The 17,758-nt window shown below is 48.9% G+C and overlaps 1 protein-coding gene across 1 annotated transcript in view; it reads left to right on the forward strand.

The window, feature by feature from the left end:
* LOC109902408 (ankyrin repeat domain-containing protein 13C-like) overlaps window positions 1–17,758 on the forward strand; it is an 81,406-nt gene that overhangs the window by 60,589 nt on the left and 3,059 nt on the right. The window contains exons 6-10 of the mRNA XM_031786239.1: window positions 1,061–1,127; window positions 3,545–3,689; window positions 3,906–4,037; window positions 4,405–4,566; window positions 14,263–14,342. Coding sequence (XP_031642099.1) covers window positions 1,061–1,127; window positions 3,545–3,689; window positions 3,906–4,037; window positions 4,405–4,566; window positions 14,263–14,342 — 586 coding nt within the window. The remainder of the gene's footprint in view (window positions 1–1,060; window positions 1,128–3,544; window positions 3,690–3,905; window positions 4,038–4,404; window positions 4,567–14,262; window positions 14,343–17,758) is intronic.

Here is a 17,758-nt window from a genome sequence, read left to right on the forward strand (position 1 = left end):
CAATTATGTGGGTGTCAGTAAGGGCTCTCTGCCCGGCTGGTTGGGGACAGAGTGATACTGAGAGATTGTTTACAACACAGAGGTAATCCTCTGTAGGGAGTGGCCTCGCCTCCCCACACAGGCAGACCCTCCCCCTGGTGGTGGCTATACATCATTACAACGTCACACCAACAGCATTACTAAGGCCTATGAATGCCTACTTCAATTAAGCTTACCTTTTAGATCCATTGAACTTCTTACCGTTTCACTGAATTAATTAGAGAAGAGATGCTGTTACAAATGTCCCACATTTCTTTGGCTAAATGTCTAGTGTACTCCAGAGAGCATGCTAACAGTGTGTCAACATTTCCCAGTAAAGAAAGGGTTGCTGATTGTGTAAGTGTTAGTTTGGTAGTATTTCACAGGGGTTGTAGGGCCCCTGAGTGACAAGGGCTCAAATCCAAAGATTGTATTGGGAGATGCCTTTCTATTAGGACTGTTCGGGAGGGTGAAACGTTACAGAACGTTCACATAGAAATGTATAGTGCAGAGCAGATATAATAGGGAATTGTGCCAGCTCTATTCATTCCATTTCTATCTGCAATGTTCTGAACGTTTCACCTCCCAGAATACAACCCAAGTGTTATGCACTGCACACACATTGAGAGAAGCCAGGGCTCCACCAGCCCTATTCAATATGCTGGGGGTAGAACAGTCTCAAAACAGACACATTGTCCAGTCTGTACTAGATTTCCTATCAGAGAGGTGCACCGAGTGCACACATGGCATTCACAGGCTCTGTTCCAATATCCACACTAGCATACCGACATATACTGTACATTAGAATTTAGCAATATATTATAGCATGTTAGTGTGGTGATTGGAACATGGATGGTGCCCTCCAAGGATTTGAATTGGCCTCATACCGTATTTGTAAAAAGAGCATTACATATTCAACTGCAGAACCACATATTCTGTTGCTGGCATGGGCTCTGAAGCGGTTGGTGATTTTCATTATTAAGTGAAGTTTCAATGCCTTGGCCTATCGATTATCCCCATGTCTTTTCCCCCCATGTTGCAGTGCCTTTGCTCTCCCGAATCCTGCCCTCTGACGTGTGTAAGATCTACAAACAGGGCATCAACATCAGGTAAGTCAAGTAATCCTTTTTAATAATCCCTTGTTTTCATGAAGTTGTAACAAGCGATAATTAGCGCGAAGCCGGTAAGGTGAGATCATTGTAAGAAATAAGCATGTCAGAGAGATAACCACACACGTAAGTATCAACACAGTATCACTGACGGACCCCTTGGCTATGCCTTGGACAGATCATTCTGTCTGGACTTTTCTCAGCTGTTACAGCCTATGTACAGCTTGCACACACACACACACACACACACACACACACACACACACACACACACACACACACACACACACACACACACACACACACACACACACACACACACACACACACACACACACACACACACACACACACACAAACACACACAGTACACAATGTTGCTTGTTCTCCTCAGCTGAGTTGATACACTGATCATCACCAATCTTTAGTCCTGGTTGTGTGCCAGTCTGTTTCTGCCCCAGCCATCTGGTTCAGAGTCTTGGCAGAGCAGAGATGCAGTCTTATTGGATGGGGAAAGTGTCAGGTACTGATGCTTGCCCTATTGACATGCCAACAACATTTACTAGACAGGCACCTCTATGGAGTGATATCCACAGCCTTCAGTATTATAAAAAAGGACAATGTGACATGGTAAAAACCCACTTTCAGGCTTTTAGGGCCCTTTTTCAGTTGATTAGAAAACCCTGGCTTTGAACACTACACCCTCTCCCAGCTTATGGGAAGCTGTAGTGCCAGCCCCAGCACGGCGGCTAACGACAAGCTTGGTTAACTAGAGTGTGAAATCCGTTCTCACACTGCTGTGACTGAGTAACACGGCATCTGTTTGCAGATCTATTACCTCTGCGCCCCTATCCAAATAATTACACGTAGATAGAGAGAATCAGCACGTACGTTTGCCTTAACTTTACCCCCCTACCGGCTCCATTATAATTGAACCAGCGCCGAGTAGTCCCATCCAGTAACAAAACAAGATTCACTATTCACAGTTTGAATACACAGTGTGGTTAGAATTGCTTGTCTGAGTGCTAGAGGCATCACTACAGACCCAGGTTCGATCCCAGGCTGTCTCACAACCGGCCCTGATCGGGGGTCACATAGGGCGGCGCACAATTGGCCCAGCGTTGTCCGGGTTAGGGGAGGGTTTGGCAGGAAAGGGCTTCACTTGGCTTATCGCGCTATATCGTCTCCTTGTGGCGGGCCGGGTACCTGCAGGCTGACCCTGGTCGTCAGTTGAACGTTGTTTCCGCCGACACATTGGTGTGGCTGGCTTCTGGGTTAAGCAGGCGGGTGTTAAGAAGTGTGGTTTGGCGGGTCATGTTTTGGAGGACGCATGACTCGACTTTCGCCTCCCGAGTCCGTTGGGGAGTTGCAGTGATGAGGCAAGAGGGTCAAATACAAACAGAAAAAAAACAAGAACGAAAAACAATTTGCTTGTCTGGCTTTGATGTGCTAGCAGCCTGGTTAATGTATGTTGATCTGCTGAGTTTCAGTGTTCAGTGAGAAGCCAGGTTTAGGCTGTTTTGTTCTTCAAAGGGCCTGTATTTTACCCCACTCAGCAATGACACATACACACACAGACAAATGAAAGAGTTTTAAAGTGTTGCTAGGTTACCTACCTCACAAATTGCCCCCCTCCTCCCCACCCCCTCTACCATGCTCTGAATCTATCCAACACTGGAGATTCAGGGCAAATCATTCTCAGGCATATCAAACTGTGTGTGTGTGTGGTGGTGAGAAAGTGCTGAAGGGAGGGCGTAGGTTGTCATTTATTTACCAGGGTTGAAAGCTGTCTAATAGACTTTCATAATGTCTGTTTGATATTCCTGAGGTGGGGAAAGAAACCGACCTAGGCATAACTTAATTTACATTCCAATGGTTGAAATTCTCAGCTCTGTCATACCTCTCACTCTCCACTTTGTGTCTATGTGCAGCCCATAAAGTAGTTCCGTTATATTCTTTGTTGTCACACCTCATTCCTCCACGACTCCAATGAACTAGCTTTTGTCGGAAAACATAGAAATGGGTTGTCGCCCACGGCAACTATTAACACAAAAGCTGTCTCCGAGCTTTTAGAGACCAAGTTTGAGTTCTTTAGTTTTATTGAAACAAGCTTTACTTTTACGCTGTATGTTGCTTGGTAACAAGAACGTGTACTTATACTCCGTGTGTGTGTGTGTGTCCCTCACTGTGTCTCTCTCTTTCTCCATTTCTCCTTGCTTCTTTCAGTCTTCTTTTGGTTTTTGATGGGTGTGGAGGGATTATGTAGATGTGATGAAGCAATTAGTGTAGACATGAACTAGAGGCAATATGTGCTGTCTTAATGTGCTGTTGCTGATGCTATTGACATTCTGTTGGCCCATGAAGTGGTTTGAATTTAAATTCTATCCTTCCTTCCCTTTCTTTCTGATTGGTCATAGACTGGACACCACCCTAATAGACTTCACAGATATGAAGTGCCAGCGTGGTGACCTTAGTTTCATCTTTAATGGCGACGCCATCCCCTCTGAGTCCTTTGCGGTGCTGGACAATGAACAGAAGGTGTACCAGCGGATACACCACGAGGTGAGACACATGCACACACAAACACACTTGCGCATACACCCACGCTCGCAGATGCACAAATACGCACGCGCGCGCACGCAAGCATACCGTTGTGCATTTCTGCTTCCAGAAGTCGAGCTAGTGACGCTCGATGTCTCGTATTTTGCCTTTCAAAATGATCCCCGGTGTCTGTGAAGTGTGTGTGTGTGTCAGAGGGCTGTATTCCCTGTGTTGCAGGAGTCAGAGATGGAGACCGAGGAAGAGGTGGACATCCTTATGAGCAGCGATGTTTACTCTGCCACTCTCTCCACCAAGTCCATCACCTTCTCCAGAGCCCAGACCGGCTGGCTGTTCCGAGAGGACAAAACGGTTGGTTTTTATACATCTCTTTTGTCGAATACTACCTCTCCGTCTCTAAATGTGACCTTTGCTGATCTACAGTACGGCCTTGTTATTCAATGAAGTACAGGACGCCCATGTCCTTCTCACATTGACCGCGTCGTATCTCTCCACCACAAAGTTCAGGGGCAACAGAGTAACCAAAACATAGTGGTCGTGTTTGATAAGCCTCCTGGGAGAGCCACAGGTGTTCACCTGAGGGGGAGTTCATGTGTGTGTGTGTGTGTGTGTGTGTGTGTGGGGGGGGGGGTGTTGCTGTCTGTCTCGGTCCTTTGAGGTGTATTGAAGGGAAATTGGTGACTCAGAAGTTTTATTTTCTTGTCCTTTGTGGCTCCAGGAGCGCGTGGGAAATTTCCTGGCGGATTTCTACTCGGTGAACGGGCTGGTGCTGGAGTCACGGAAGCGTCGGGAGCACCTGAGCGAGGAGGACATCCTAAGAAACAAGGCCATCATGGAGAGCCTGAGCAAAGGAGGGAACCTCATTGAGCAGAACTACGAGGTGAGCTCTGCTGTTGAGGTCCTCTGGCTGCAGAGGACGGGAATATGGCCACAATGTAAACATGCACCCAACTCTTAACCATATTTTCATATCCAGAACGTTCTGCTGGGGCCTACTGGTATGATGTCACCTGTTGCGGTTGTGAGCTGGCTGCTATGTGTTAAGTGAAGATAGTGTTTGCTTGTACCTGCAGCCTAAGTGCGAGTCCAGTCCGGAAACTCTCCTCTCCTGCTAGACCCTCGGGGTACGCCCTCTGACCTCACTGCTTGCCACTCTCCTATCACCATCCTATGGGATCTCCTCTCACCTCCAGTCACTCCTACCAAAACATGTCAATGCTACATGGACCACGAGAGCGTCATATTTTTCCCCTTAGCATCGGGCTCTTTTGAAGTGAAACACGTCTGCATGGTTTATTTGGAAATACTTCAATTGGACTCCACACCCCTCTTGGGTTTCTTTGTAGTTTTATATGGACATACCGTCTGTCGGAATGAAAACCGCCCTCCTGATCCTCGTCTGTGGCATTCCGACCCCTTTCCTCCACCTTTGCGCTTATATACCAGGCACAACACCCCCCTCTAGTGATGGAAGCTCACAGCTGAACTTTACACACAGTAACAGTGCTTTCCCTCTCTTTCGGCCTCTAGCTCGTTCGAGAGTTTGCTTTGGGAGCCCCTGTCTATGCACTGTGCATAAAGCTGCCACACAGGGAAGTCACTGCCTCACAATGCTCAATAGATGCTTTTTAACGGCTCTGTTGTTTTCGTTAGTCCTGTCCTGTCAGGAACTGGGTTTTGTGTTGTCGATGTGTCCTATGGTATTTACTTCTTGTGGTATTGTTGTCCTTGTACTGTGACGGTAAATGCTTTTAAGCATTTTTCATCTTGTTGCCCAAAGTTTATTTTTTACTGTGCATTTAACCGGTATTAAAACCTGTGAGCATATAGGTCAAGGTCAGGTCAGCACAGTATTGAACGGGAAAAACTGCTTATACAGTCCGCTGTGCATCCATCCATCCATGTTTGTATAAGTGCTTCCCTGCTCAGTGTAAACTATTTTGCAGAAGTAGGTTGAGGGGAAAAATAACATTCCAAGTTCGTCCCAGCACTGACGTCCCCCTCTGTTTACTCCCGGCGGCGGTGGCATAGCAGAGCGGGTCAGCGCGGCGCCTGGGGAAACAGATAGCAGGGGGTTTAAAGCAGGGCTCTGTACTATTGATTGGGTGGATGAAGGCTAAAACCCCTGGTGCCACGGAGCGACGGGTGGCACTGGCCGACAGACGGACTGGCATACCAGGAGATCACTGGCTGGAGGCTGTGTGTACTCTGCCCCCGTCACAACAACAGCGGCGACTGCAAATGCATCAAAACACTGTGATCCACCACCGCTCAGGGTCACATAGGGATAATAACATTGTCCGGTTTGAAGTAAAGGGAACCCTACGTTTGAATGATGAGATACTGACGGTATCATTCTGGTGCCAGTTCCGTCTTTCTTCTCTTGAAGTAGGCCATAGGTACTGTTAGAGTTGCGTAAATTCGAATCTGGTATCAGGATAAATATAACAATGAGTCACCGATTGTATACTAAGTATTTTTTATTAGCTAAGTAATAAATGGCAAATGCAACTTTCGTATATACGGGCTCACTGTAATGCCACGCAGAGCAGAACAGAGAACTGACAAGATGTATGTAAATAGTATTCTTTATACTGTGATGGACATAGTTCCAACCCGTCTGTTGGCCTATCACAGTAGAGGCTGGGCGTGGTTTAAACTTGCTCAGCCTATTGCAGGCGCTCAGGCGGGTCCCTGCCTCTTGGCGCTTCTTGGAGTTCTCCCTCCGTCGATGTATAGATTCTTACTGTTCTGGTATCGCAGCCTAGTTAGAACAGTTGCTCAGTTCCTGCTATTGTGTTGTTCAGTATTTTTCCATCTCAGTTAAACCTTGTGATGACCACCCCTCCCTATGCCTGCTTAACCACAACTTTGTAAGATACAGCAAGTCACACCATGTGCTCAATATTGTTACATACAAACACAAGGACAAAGCATCTGCTGGGCAGTTATCTACAGTTTTGCAACATGCAGGTCACGCCATGTTACTCAGTTCTTGTCACACACACAAACAGGCAAGTAGATGTAGCAAGCAGTTGTTTACTCTCATGATTATGCTCAAGTGCACAAATGCAGATACTTCACACAGCCAACATCAGATAATATTTAATCATATATATATATGGTACTGGCTATAATGTAAAACACAGGATCCCACAGTACATTATAGAGTTCAGTATTGGTGTGGGTGTGCTTGTGTTTTTGTGCATACGTGCGTATTTGTGGACGTGCGTCGGTTGGTATCCTCGATGTTGCCAAGTCTTCAGTGTTGGCAGTAGCCTACTGTTGAGGAGCCAGTTGTCCTGGCCAATGTGAGGTAGTAAGCCTGTGTGGTGGGTCAGTCGCTAGCAACGCGCAAAATCCACTTGTCACTTAATAAATCTGGCTGGATTGATTGCTTTCATTTGACTCCTGTGACTCTTTCATACTCTTGCTTGTGCCTGTAGTGTTTTTTCCCCCGTTAATATTTGTAATGACCTGTCAAACATGCCGGTAATGGCTGGAATGGGCTCAATGGAAAAGACTGTCTTTCCGTTGAATCTGGAAGAACGTTAAAAGCTTTGTTGGGAATTTAACACACCGTCTCGACACCTACATCACAAGAAAGAGAAGGAATTTTAAAAAGTAACCATTTAATGCAGTTGAAATGTTTACAAAATTAGATGCGCTGAAAAATGAAAGCAACTTTCGAAATTGAACACGGATTACAATCACATTATTGTTTGATCTCGCAAACAATGTAAAGTATCTTTAGATAGGCGTAATCTAGAGCCAAGCGTTTCGATTTTTAATCCGAGGGTATCCCGTTGTTGACACCCTAGTTGCAAGAGAACGTATAAACATCAGTCATTAATGAAGTAGTGTAGGCAATGCAGAGGTGCGTTCAGTTCAATGACACGTTTCCCCAAAATGTTCTTGTACATTCTTGAACAGACTTTGAGGCATGTCTGCTTCCGTTTGGTGGGCGTGGCGAGGTGTGGCTTGAAGCAATAAGTGACGTTTTTAAAGGGAAGTGACCATACTGACAGCTTTCCCCAACCCACAACCAATCCACCTTGTTTTTCAACTGGTCGTTCAGCACAGCATCATTTCCGTTCAATTCAACGTTACATAACGTAAAAACTTACAGAATGCAGCCTTGGTGAGTGCAGGTGGGGTAGACAGCCTTGGTGAGTGCAGGTGGGGTAGACAGCACTAGTGAGTGCAGGTAGGGTAGACAGCCTTGGTGAGTGCAGGTGGGGTAGACAGCCCTGGTGAGTGCAGGTAGGGTAGACAGCCTTGGTGAGTGCAGGTGGGGTAGACAGCCTTGGTGAGTGCAGGTAGGGTAGACAGCCTTGGTGAGTGCAGGTGGGGTAGACAGCCTTGGTGAGTGCAGGTAGGGTAGACAGCCCTGGTGAGTGCAGGTAGGGTAGACAGCCTTGGTGAGTGCAGGTGGGGTAGACAGCCTTGGTGAGTGCAGGTAGGGTAGACAGCCCTGGTGAGTGCAGGTAGGGTAGACAGCCTTGGTGAGTGCAGGTGGGGTAGACAGCCTTGGTGAGTGCAGGTGGGGTAGACAGCCCTGGTGAGTGCAGGTGGGGTAGACAGCCTTGGTGAGTGCAGGTGGGGTACACAGCCCTGGTGAGTGCAGGTGGGGTAGACAGCCCTGGTGAGTGCAGGTGTGGTAGACAGCCTTGGTGAGTGCAGGTGGGGTAGACAGAGCAGGTGAGTGCAGGTGGGGTAGACAGCCCTGGTGAGTGCAGGTGGGGTAGACAGCCCTGGTGAGTGCAGGTGGGGTAGACAGCCCTGGTGAGTGCAGGTGGGGTAGACAACCCTGGTGAGTGCAGGTGGGGTAGACAGCCCTGGTGTGTGCAGGTGGGGTAGACAGCCCTGGTGAGTGCAGGTGGGGTAGACAGCCCTGGTGAGTGCAGGTGGGGTAGACAGCCCTGGTGAGTGCAGGTAGGGTAGACAGCCTTGGTGAGTGCAGGTGGGGTAGACAGCCTTGGTGAGTGCAGGTAGGGTAGACAGCCCTGGTGAGTGCAGGTAGGGTAGACAGCCTTGGTGAGTGCAGGTGGGGTAGACAGCCTTGGTGAGTGCAGGTGGGGTAGACAGCCTTGGTGAGTGCAGGTGGGGTAGACAGCCCTGGTGAGTGCAGGTAGGGTAGACAGCCCTGGTGAGTGCAGGTGGGGTAGACAGCCCTGGTGAGTGCAGGTGGGGTAGACAGCCCTGGTGAGTGCAGGTAGGGTAGACAGCCCTGGTGAGTGCAGGTGGGGTACACAGCCCTGGTGAGTGCAGGTGGGGTAGACAGTCCTGGTGAGTGCAGGTGGGGTAGACAGCCTTGGTGAGTGCAGGTGGGGTAGACAGCCCTGGTGAGTGCAGGTGTGGTAGACAGCCTTGGTGAGTGCAGGTGGGGTAGACAGAGCAGGTGAGTGCAGGTGGGGTAGACAGCCCTGGTGAGTGCAGGTGGGGTAGACAGCCCTGGTGAGTGCAGGTGGGGTAGACAGCCCTGGTGAGTGCAGGTGGGGTAGACAGCCCTGGTGAGTGCAGGTGGGGTAGACAGCCCTGGTGTGTGCAGGTGGGGTAGACAGCCCTGGTGAGTGCAGGTGGGGTAGACAGCCCTGGTGAGTGCAGGTGGGGTAGACAGCCCTGGTGAGTGCAGGTAGGGTAGACAGCCTTGGTGAGTGCAGGTGGGGTAGACAGCCTTGGTGAGTGCAGGTAGGGTAGACAGCCCTGGTGAGTGCAGGTAGGGTAGACAGCCTTGGTGAGTGCAGGTGGGGTAGACAGCCTTGGTGAGTGCAGGTGGGGTAGACAGCCTTGGTGAGTGCAGGTGGGGTAGACAGCCCTGGTGAGTGCAGGTAGGGTAGACAGCCCTGGTGAGTGCAGGTGGGGTAGACAGCCCTGGTGAGTGCAGGTGGGGTAGACAGCCCTGGTGAGTGCAGGTAGGGTAGACAGCCCTGGTGAGTGCAGGTGGGGTAGACAGCCTTGGTGAGTGCAGGTGGGGTAGACAGCCCTGGTGAGTGCAGGTGGGGTAGACAGCCCTGGTGAGTGCAGGTGGGGTAGACAGCCCTGGTGAGTGCAGGTGGGGTAGACAGCCCTGGTGAGTGCAGGTGGGGTAGACAGCCCTGGTGAGTGCAGGTGGGGTAGACAGCCCTGGTGAGTGCAGGTGGGGTAGACAGAGCAGGTGAGTGCAGGTAGGGTAGACAGCCCTGGTGAGTGCAGGTGGGGTAGACAGCCCTGGTGAGTGCAGGTGGGGTAGACAGCCCTGGTGAGTGCAGGTAGGGTAGACAGCCTTGGTGAGTGCAGGTGGGGTAGACAGCCTTGGTGAGTGCAGGTGGGGTAGACAGCCCTGGTGAGTGCAGGTGGGGTAGACAGCCCTGGTGAGTGCAGGTGGGGTAGACAGCCCTGGTGAGTGCAGGTGGGGTAGACAGCCCTGGTGAGTGCAGGTGGGGTAGACAGCCCTGGTGAGTGCAGGTGGGGTAGACAGAGCAGGTGAGTGCAGGTAGGGTAGACAGCCCTGGTGAGTGCAGGTAGGGTAGACAGAGCAGGTGAGTGCAGGTAGGGTAGACAGAGCTGGTGAGTGCAGGTGGGGTAGACGGCCCTGGTGAGTGCAGGTGGGGTAGACAGCCCTGGTGAGTGCAGGTGGGGTAGACAGCCCTGGTGAGTGCAGGTGGGGTAGACAGCCCTGGTGAGTGCAGGTGGGGTAGACAGCCCTGGTGAGTGCAGGTGGGGTAGACAGCCCTGGTGAGTGCAGGTGGGGTAGACAGAGCAGGTGAGTGCAGGAAGGGTAGACAGCCCTGGTGAGTGCAGGTGGGGTAGACAGCCCTGGTGAGTGCAGGTAGGGTAGACAGAGCAGGTGAGTGCAGGTAGGGTAGACAGAGCTGGTGAGTGCAGGTGGGGTAGACGGCCCTGGTGAGTGCAGGTGGGGTAGACAGCCCTGGTGAGTGCAGGTGGGGTAGACAGCCCTCGTGAGTGCAGGTGGGGTAGACAGCCCTGGTGAGTGCAGGTGGGGTAGAGAGCCCTGGTGAGTGCAGGTAGGGTAGACAGAGCTGGTGAGTGCAGGTGGGGTAGACAGCCCTGGTGAGTGCAGGTAGGGTAGACAGAGCTGGTGAGTGCAGGTAGGGTAGACAGAGCAGGTGAGTGCAGGTAGGGTAGACAGAGCTGGTGAGTGCAGGTAGGGTAGATAGAGCAGGTGAGTGCAGGTAGGGTAGACAGAGCAGGTGAGTGCAGGTAGGGTAGACAGAGCTGGTGAGTGCAGGTAGGGTAGATAGAGTAGGTAGGGTAGACAGAGCTGGTGAGTGCAGGTAGGGTAGACAGAGCTGGTGAGTGCAGGTAGGGTAGACAGAGCAGGTGAGTGCAGGTAGGGTAGACAGACCTGGTGAGTGCAGGTAGGGTAGACAGAGCAGGTGAGTGCAGGTAGGGTAGAGAGAGCTGGTGAGTGCAGGTAGGGTAGACAGCCCTGGTGAATGCAGGTAGGGTAGACAGAGCAGGTGACTGCAGGTAGGGTAGACAGAGCAGGTGACTGCAGGTAGGGTAGACAGAGCAGGTGAGTGCAGGTAGGGTACACAGCCCTGGTGAGTGCAGGTAGGGTAGACAGAGCTGGTGAGTGCAGGTAGGGTAGACAGAGCAGGTGAGTGCAGGTAGGGTAGACAGAGCTGGTGAGTGCAGGTAGGGTAGATAGAGCAGGTGAGTGCAGGTAGGGTAGACAGAGCAGGTGAGTGCAGGTAGGGTAGACAGAGCTGGTGAGTGCAGGTAGGGTAGATAGAGCTGGTGAGTGCAGGTAGGGTAGACAGAGCTGGTGAGTGCAGGTAGGGTAGACAGAGCAGGTGAGTGCAGGTAGGGTAGACAGACCTGGTGAGTGCAGGTAGGGTAGACTGACCTGGTGAGTGCAGGTAGGGTAGACTGAGCTTGTGAGTGCAGGTGGGGTAGACAGCCCTGGTGAGTGCAGGTAGGGTAGACAGAGCAGGTGAGTGCAGGTAGGGTAGAGAGAGCTGGTGAGTGCAGGTAGGGTAGACAGCCCTGGTGAGTGCAGGTAGGGTAGACAGAGCAGGTGACTGCAGGTAGGGTAGACAGAGCTGGTGAGTGCAGGTGGGGTAGACAGCCCTGGTGAGTGCAGGTAGGGTAGACAGAGCTGGTGAGTGCAGGTAGGGTAGACAGCCCTGGTGAGTGCAGGTAGGGTACACAGCCCTGGTGAGTGCAGGTAGGGTAGACAGAGCAGGTGAGTGCAGGTAGGGTACACAGCCCTGGTGAGTGCAGGTAGGGTAGACAGAGCTGGCGAGTGCAGGTAGGGTAGACAGCCCTGGTGAGTGCAGGTAGGGTAGACAGCCCTGGTGAGTGCAGGTAGGGTACACAGCCCTGGTGAGTGCAGGTAGGGTAGACAGCCCTGGTGAGTGCAGGTACGGTAGACAGCCCTGGTGAGTGCAGGTAGGGTAGACAGCCCTGGTGAGTGCAGGTAGGGTAGACAGCCCTGGTGAGTGCAGGTAGGGTAGACAGCCCTGGTGAGTGCAGGTAGGGCACACAGCCCTGGTGAGTGCAGGTAGGGTAGACAGCCCTGGTGAGTGTAGGTAGGGTACACAGCCCTGGTGAGTGCAGGTAGGGTACACAGCCCTGGTGAGTGCAGGTAGGGTAGACATCCCTGGTGAGTGCAGATAGGGTAGACAGCCCTGGTGAGTGCAGGTAGGGTACACAGCCCTGGTGAGTGCAGGTAGGGTAGACATCCCTGGTGAGTGCAGATAGGGTAGACAGCCCTGGTGAGTGCAAGTAGGGTAGACAGAGCGGGTAAGGTAGACATAGAAAGTGTATGGTGGTTGCAGCTCTGTTCCTCCCCTTAATGTTAATGTGTGCATATATACAAACACACCTGGTGTATTTATGCAAATGAGGGACATGTCATTTTCTTTCTTTTAACACAGAATATAACAAATTTGCTGATACAGTAAGAAAATGTATATATGAGTGTATTCTAAGAGACAATAACATGAATGTTTCAATAGATCCCACCAAAGTCCCTGAATTCCATTTGTTATTTGTCCGTGCCAGTAAAATGTTTTATGTGCTATAACTCAGTCAATATCTGATGGATTATACAAATTCAAAACGTTTGGAGTATCTTTGTCCATTGTCTGACTGTTGCGTTTATTAAAACCTTTTAGCAAATTCGATGGCCGTTGCTACTTTGATGTCCAGAGAGATGATAACCTAAGGTCAAGGTGCTGGTAACGAGGCACGTGTCGAGAATTAACGACTGAGTCTGTGCTTTATTGAAATTACCCCTTTTCTTTCATGCAGTTTGTGTGCAGCTGTAAAATCATCAAGTTGGTTTTACCACTGGCAGTGTGTTGTTCATGTGGTCAATCCCGCTCTCAGCATTAGTGATGTATTTGGGCCCTCTAGTGACCCAAACGTGGTTGTGCATCCTACATTTCATTCACCTCAGGTGGATATACAGTCGTCGTGGCCAAAGGTTTTGAGAATGACACAAATATTAATTTTCACAAAGTCTGCTGCCTAAGTTTTTATGATGGCAATTTGCATATAGTCCCTCCCAAAGTCCCTCTTTGCCACAAAAGGACCAGCTGACATCATGTCAGTGATTCTCTCGTTAACACAGGTGTGAGTGTTGACGAGGACAAGGCTGGAGATCACTCTGTCATGCTGATTGAGTTCGAATAACAGACTGGAAGCTTCAAAAGGAGGGTGGTGCTTGGAATCATTGTTCTTCCTCTGTAAACCATGGTTACCTGCAAGGAAACACTGGCCGTCATCATTGCTTTGCAAAAAAAGGGCTTCACAGGCAACTTCTCCCAACCATCCAGGAACAGTTTGGTGACGAACAATGCCTTTTCCAGCATGATGGAGAACCTTTCCATAAGGCAAAAGTGATAACTAAGTGGCTCGGGGAACAAAACATCGATATTTTGGGTCTATGGCCAGGAAACTCCCCAGGCCTTAATCCCATTGAGAACTTGTGGTCAATCCTCAAGAGGCGGGTGGACAAACAAATCCCCACAAATTCTGACAAACTCCAAGCATTGATTATGCAAGAATGGGCTGCCGTCAGTCAGGATGTGGCCCAGAAGTTAATTGACAGCATGCCAGGGCGGATTGCAGAGGTCTTGAAAGAGAAGGGTCAACACTGCAAATATTGACTCTTTGCATCAACTTCATGTAATTGTCAATAAAAGCCTTTGACACTTATGAAATGCTTGTAATTATACTTTAGTATTCCATAGTAACATCTGACAAAAAATATCTAAAGACACTGAAGCAGAAAACTTTGTGGAAATTAATATTTGTGTCATTCTCAAAACTTTTGGCCACGACTGTAGGCAAAATCTTACAAACAACAGCAAAAAAATAAAGCCACTTTGAGAAGCTCATTCAAAAAAATCTATATTGAAGTGATTAGCTTGGGATTTTTATGCTCCTTTCGTGTGCTGTTGGTTATGTCTGAATGTGTTTTAGTTTTTCTTTGTAGTCTATGACTTTGTTTATGAGATTTGTGTACTCTGTGCTCAGTTTGATGTCGGACTTTGCTCGGTGTAGATCTCTATTGCCAGGTGTCTGTTCTTGCCACTCATATGTATGTCCACTCTCTCTTTAGCCTGTGAGGCGACAGTCATTAACTGCCCCTTCACCCAACAATATCTCCTGGGAGGAATACATCAACGCAGAAAACGGAAAGTAAGTGTGACCATCACCTTCTCACAAGTACATTTCTTACACGCTTCCTTTCCCTCTTCCTCATTGTTAGTCTCAAATGTCTACATACAGGGTTAAATCTAATCAAATCCAATGTTATTTGTCACACAGGTGTAGACAAACAGTGAAATACACACTTAAAGGTCCAACAGTGCAGAGTTACAAATGTGATATAGTGACACAGGGAATAAATACACAGTGAATAACAATAAAGAGTCAAAACAACATGGGTATAGACAGGGAGGGGGAAAACCAGTATGAGGGTTTAGCGCTCAGGCTAGAATGAACCGCGGCTGGTGTGTGGGAGAGAAAATATCTGTAGTGTTCGGAAAAAGTACTCAACGCACTCAAAACCATGAAGAGGAAAACCCCAAGGGGGCCCGAGATACAGAAATAATATCATTCATTGAATCCACGCTCAAAAGAAGTGCAAGGTGCTATATAAAAACAAGGAACGGAGTCCTTATGCCTTCATCAGTGCTGTACAAACAAATTAAGAAGACACCTACTTAAGAAGCGGGCATAGTTCATTAGAGACTGGCAAATCGGGAGTCAATGCATGTGAACAAGGAAGATATATTATGAGGTAATTGAGGTACATATAGGAAGGGGGAAAGTGACTAGGTAACAGAATAGATAAGACAGTAGCAGCAACAGCAGCAGCGTATGTGGTGACTGTGAAAGAGTGTGTGTGTGTGTGTGTGTGTGTGTGTGTGGCGTCAGTATGCGCGTGTTATGTGTGTGTGGGCGTATACAGTATGTGTGTGTGTATGTGTGAGTTGGGTTGTCAGTGTAAGTAGCACTGCTTGCTGTGCGGTAGCAGGAAGAACAGTCTATGGCTTGGGTGGCTGGAGTCTGTGAAAATGTTTTGGGCCTTCCTCTGACACAGCCTGGAATAGAGGTCCTGGATGGCAGGGAGCTCGGCCCCAGTGATGTATTGGGCCGTACTCACCACCCTCTGTGGCGCCTTGCGATCAGGTGCCTTGTAGTTGCCGTACCAAGCTGTGAAAAGTTTTGTGAATCTGAGGCCTATGCCAAATCTTTTCAGCCTCCTGAGGGGGAAGAGGCACTGTCATCCCCTCTTCACAACTGTGTGGGTGTGCGTAGACCATGTTAATTCCTTAGTGATGTGGACACCGAGGAACTTGAAGCTCTCATCCCACTCCACTACAGCCAGCCCCATCGATGTAGATCGGGGTGTGCTCACCCCTCCGTTTCCTGTAGTCCACGAACAGCTCCTTTATCTTGCTGACGTTCAGGGAAGGTTGTTGTCCTGGCACCACAATGCCAGGTCTCTGACCTCTTCCCTATAGACTACCTCATCGTAGTCGGTGATCAGTCCTACCACCGTCGTGTTGTCAGCAAACTTGATGATGGTGTTGGAGTCGTGCGTGGCCATGCAGTCATGGGTGAACAGGGAATACAGTAAGGGACTAAGCACACAATGCAGATGGTCAGCATTGCGGATGTTTTGTTGCCAAAGTCACCGCCTAGGGCCAGCCCGTCAGGAAGTCCAGGATCCAGTTGCAGAGGTGTTCAGTCCTAGGGTCCTGAGCTTGGTGATGAGCTTGGAGGGGAATATGGTGTTGAATAATGAGCTGTCGTCAATTAACAGCATTCATACAACACGTCATATGTGGTTCTTTTGGAGTGGTATGCGAACTGGAGTAGGTCTGGGATGATGGTGTTGATGTGAGCCACGATCAGACTTTCAAAGCATTTCATGGCTATACTATAGATGTGAGTGCTACGGAGCGATAGTCATAAAGGCAGGTTACCTTGCCGTTCTTGGGCACGGTGACTATGGTGGTTGAAACAAGTTGATATTACAGACCGGTTCAGGGATAGGTTGAAAATGTTGGTGAAGAAACTTGCAAGCTGTCAGTGCATGCTGTGAGTATGCATCCTGGTATTCCGTCTGGCCCTGCGGCTTTGCAAATGTTAATAAACTGTTTAAAGGTCTTACATCGGCTACGGAGAGTGAGATCACATAGTTGTCTGGTCGCTCTCATGCATGGTTCAGTGTTGCTTGCCTTGAAGCGAGCATAGAGGTAATTTAGCTCGTCTGGTAGGCTTGCATTTCTGGGAAGCTCTGGCTGGGTTTCCCTATGTAATCTGTGATAGTTTGCAAGCCTTGATACATCTGTCAAGCTTCAGCATAGTAAAATTCAATCTTAGTCCTCTATTGATGCTTTGGCTGTTTGATGGCTCGTCAGAGGTCGTGGCGGGTTTTTTATAAGCATCCCTTAAATTAGTATCCCGCTACTTGAAAGCGGTAGCTATAGCCTTTAGTTTCATTGTGTTGTTGCCTGTAATCCATGGATTCTGGTTGGGGTATGTACGTACGTCCACTGTGGGGAGGACATCGTCAATATACTTATCAATGAAGACGGTGGTAAACTCCTCAATAATATCCTATGAATCCCAGAACATATTCCAGTCGGTGCTGGAACGAAACTGTCCTGTATCTTAGCATCCGCTTCATCGGACAACTATTAAGCATGTCACAGCCCACATGAAAAAAGACTATGGTTTACTGTAGAATACTACAGTACTTACTATAGAATTATGTAGTAAACTGTAGTGTACTGTAGATTACTATAGTAAATACTACAGTATTATCCACAAAATAACTGTAGTAAATGCTACAGTAATGTCTGTAAAAACTCTACAGTCCACAAAAAAAACTACATTTACAAAAAACTGTAGTAAATATTACAGTATTTCATTTGCATATACCTTGCCCATTCCCCTCCTCCGTATAGTGACAAACCTACATGCCAGGTATAGATCATATATTGTATTCCCTACAGGTTATGTTCAGACCCCAGACCTCACTTCCTTCCTGCCTTCTTACCTACCTACCTACCGGTTATGGAAAATATGCTCTTTTACACTGAACAAAAATATAAACACAACATGCAACAGTTTCAAAGATTTGAAAAGAAAATCTGTCAATTTAAATAAATGCATTGTGCCCTAATCTATGTGTTTCACATGACTGGGAATACAGATATGCATCTGTTGGTCACAGATAAACTCAGCAAAAAAATAATCATCCTCTCACTGTCCCCCCCCCCCCCCACAGAAATGTCTGGGAACTTGCAGGTGCCCTGGTGGAAGAGTGGGGTAACATCTCACAGCAAGAACTGGCAAATCTGGTGCAGTCCATGAGGAAGAGATGCACTGCAGTACTTAATGCAGCTGGTGGCCACACCAGATACTGACTGTTACTTTTGATTTTGACCCCCCTTTGTTCAGGGACACATTACTCCATTTCTGTTAGTCTCATGTCTGTGGAACTTGTTCAGTTTATGTCTCAGTTGTTGAATCTTGTTATGTTCATACAAATATTTGTTCATGCAAACACATGTTAAGTTTGCTGAAAAGAATCGCAG

This window comes from Oncorhynchus kisutch, linkage group LG13 (genome assembly GCF_002021735.2).
Source record: "Oncorhynchus kisutch isolate 150728-3 linkage group LG13, Okis_V2, whole genome shotgun sequence".
Lineage (NCBI taxonomy): Eukaryota > Metazoa > Chordata > Actinopteri > Salmoniformes > Salmonidae > Oncorhynchus > Oncorhynchus kisutch.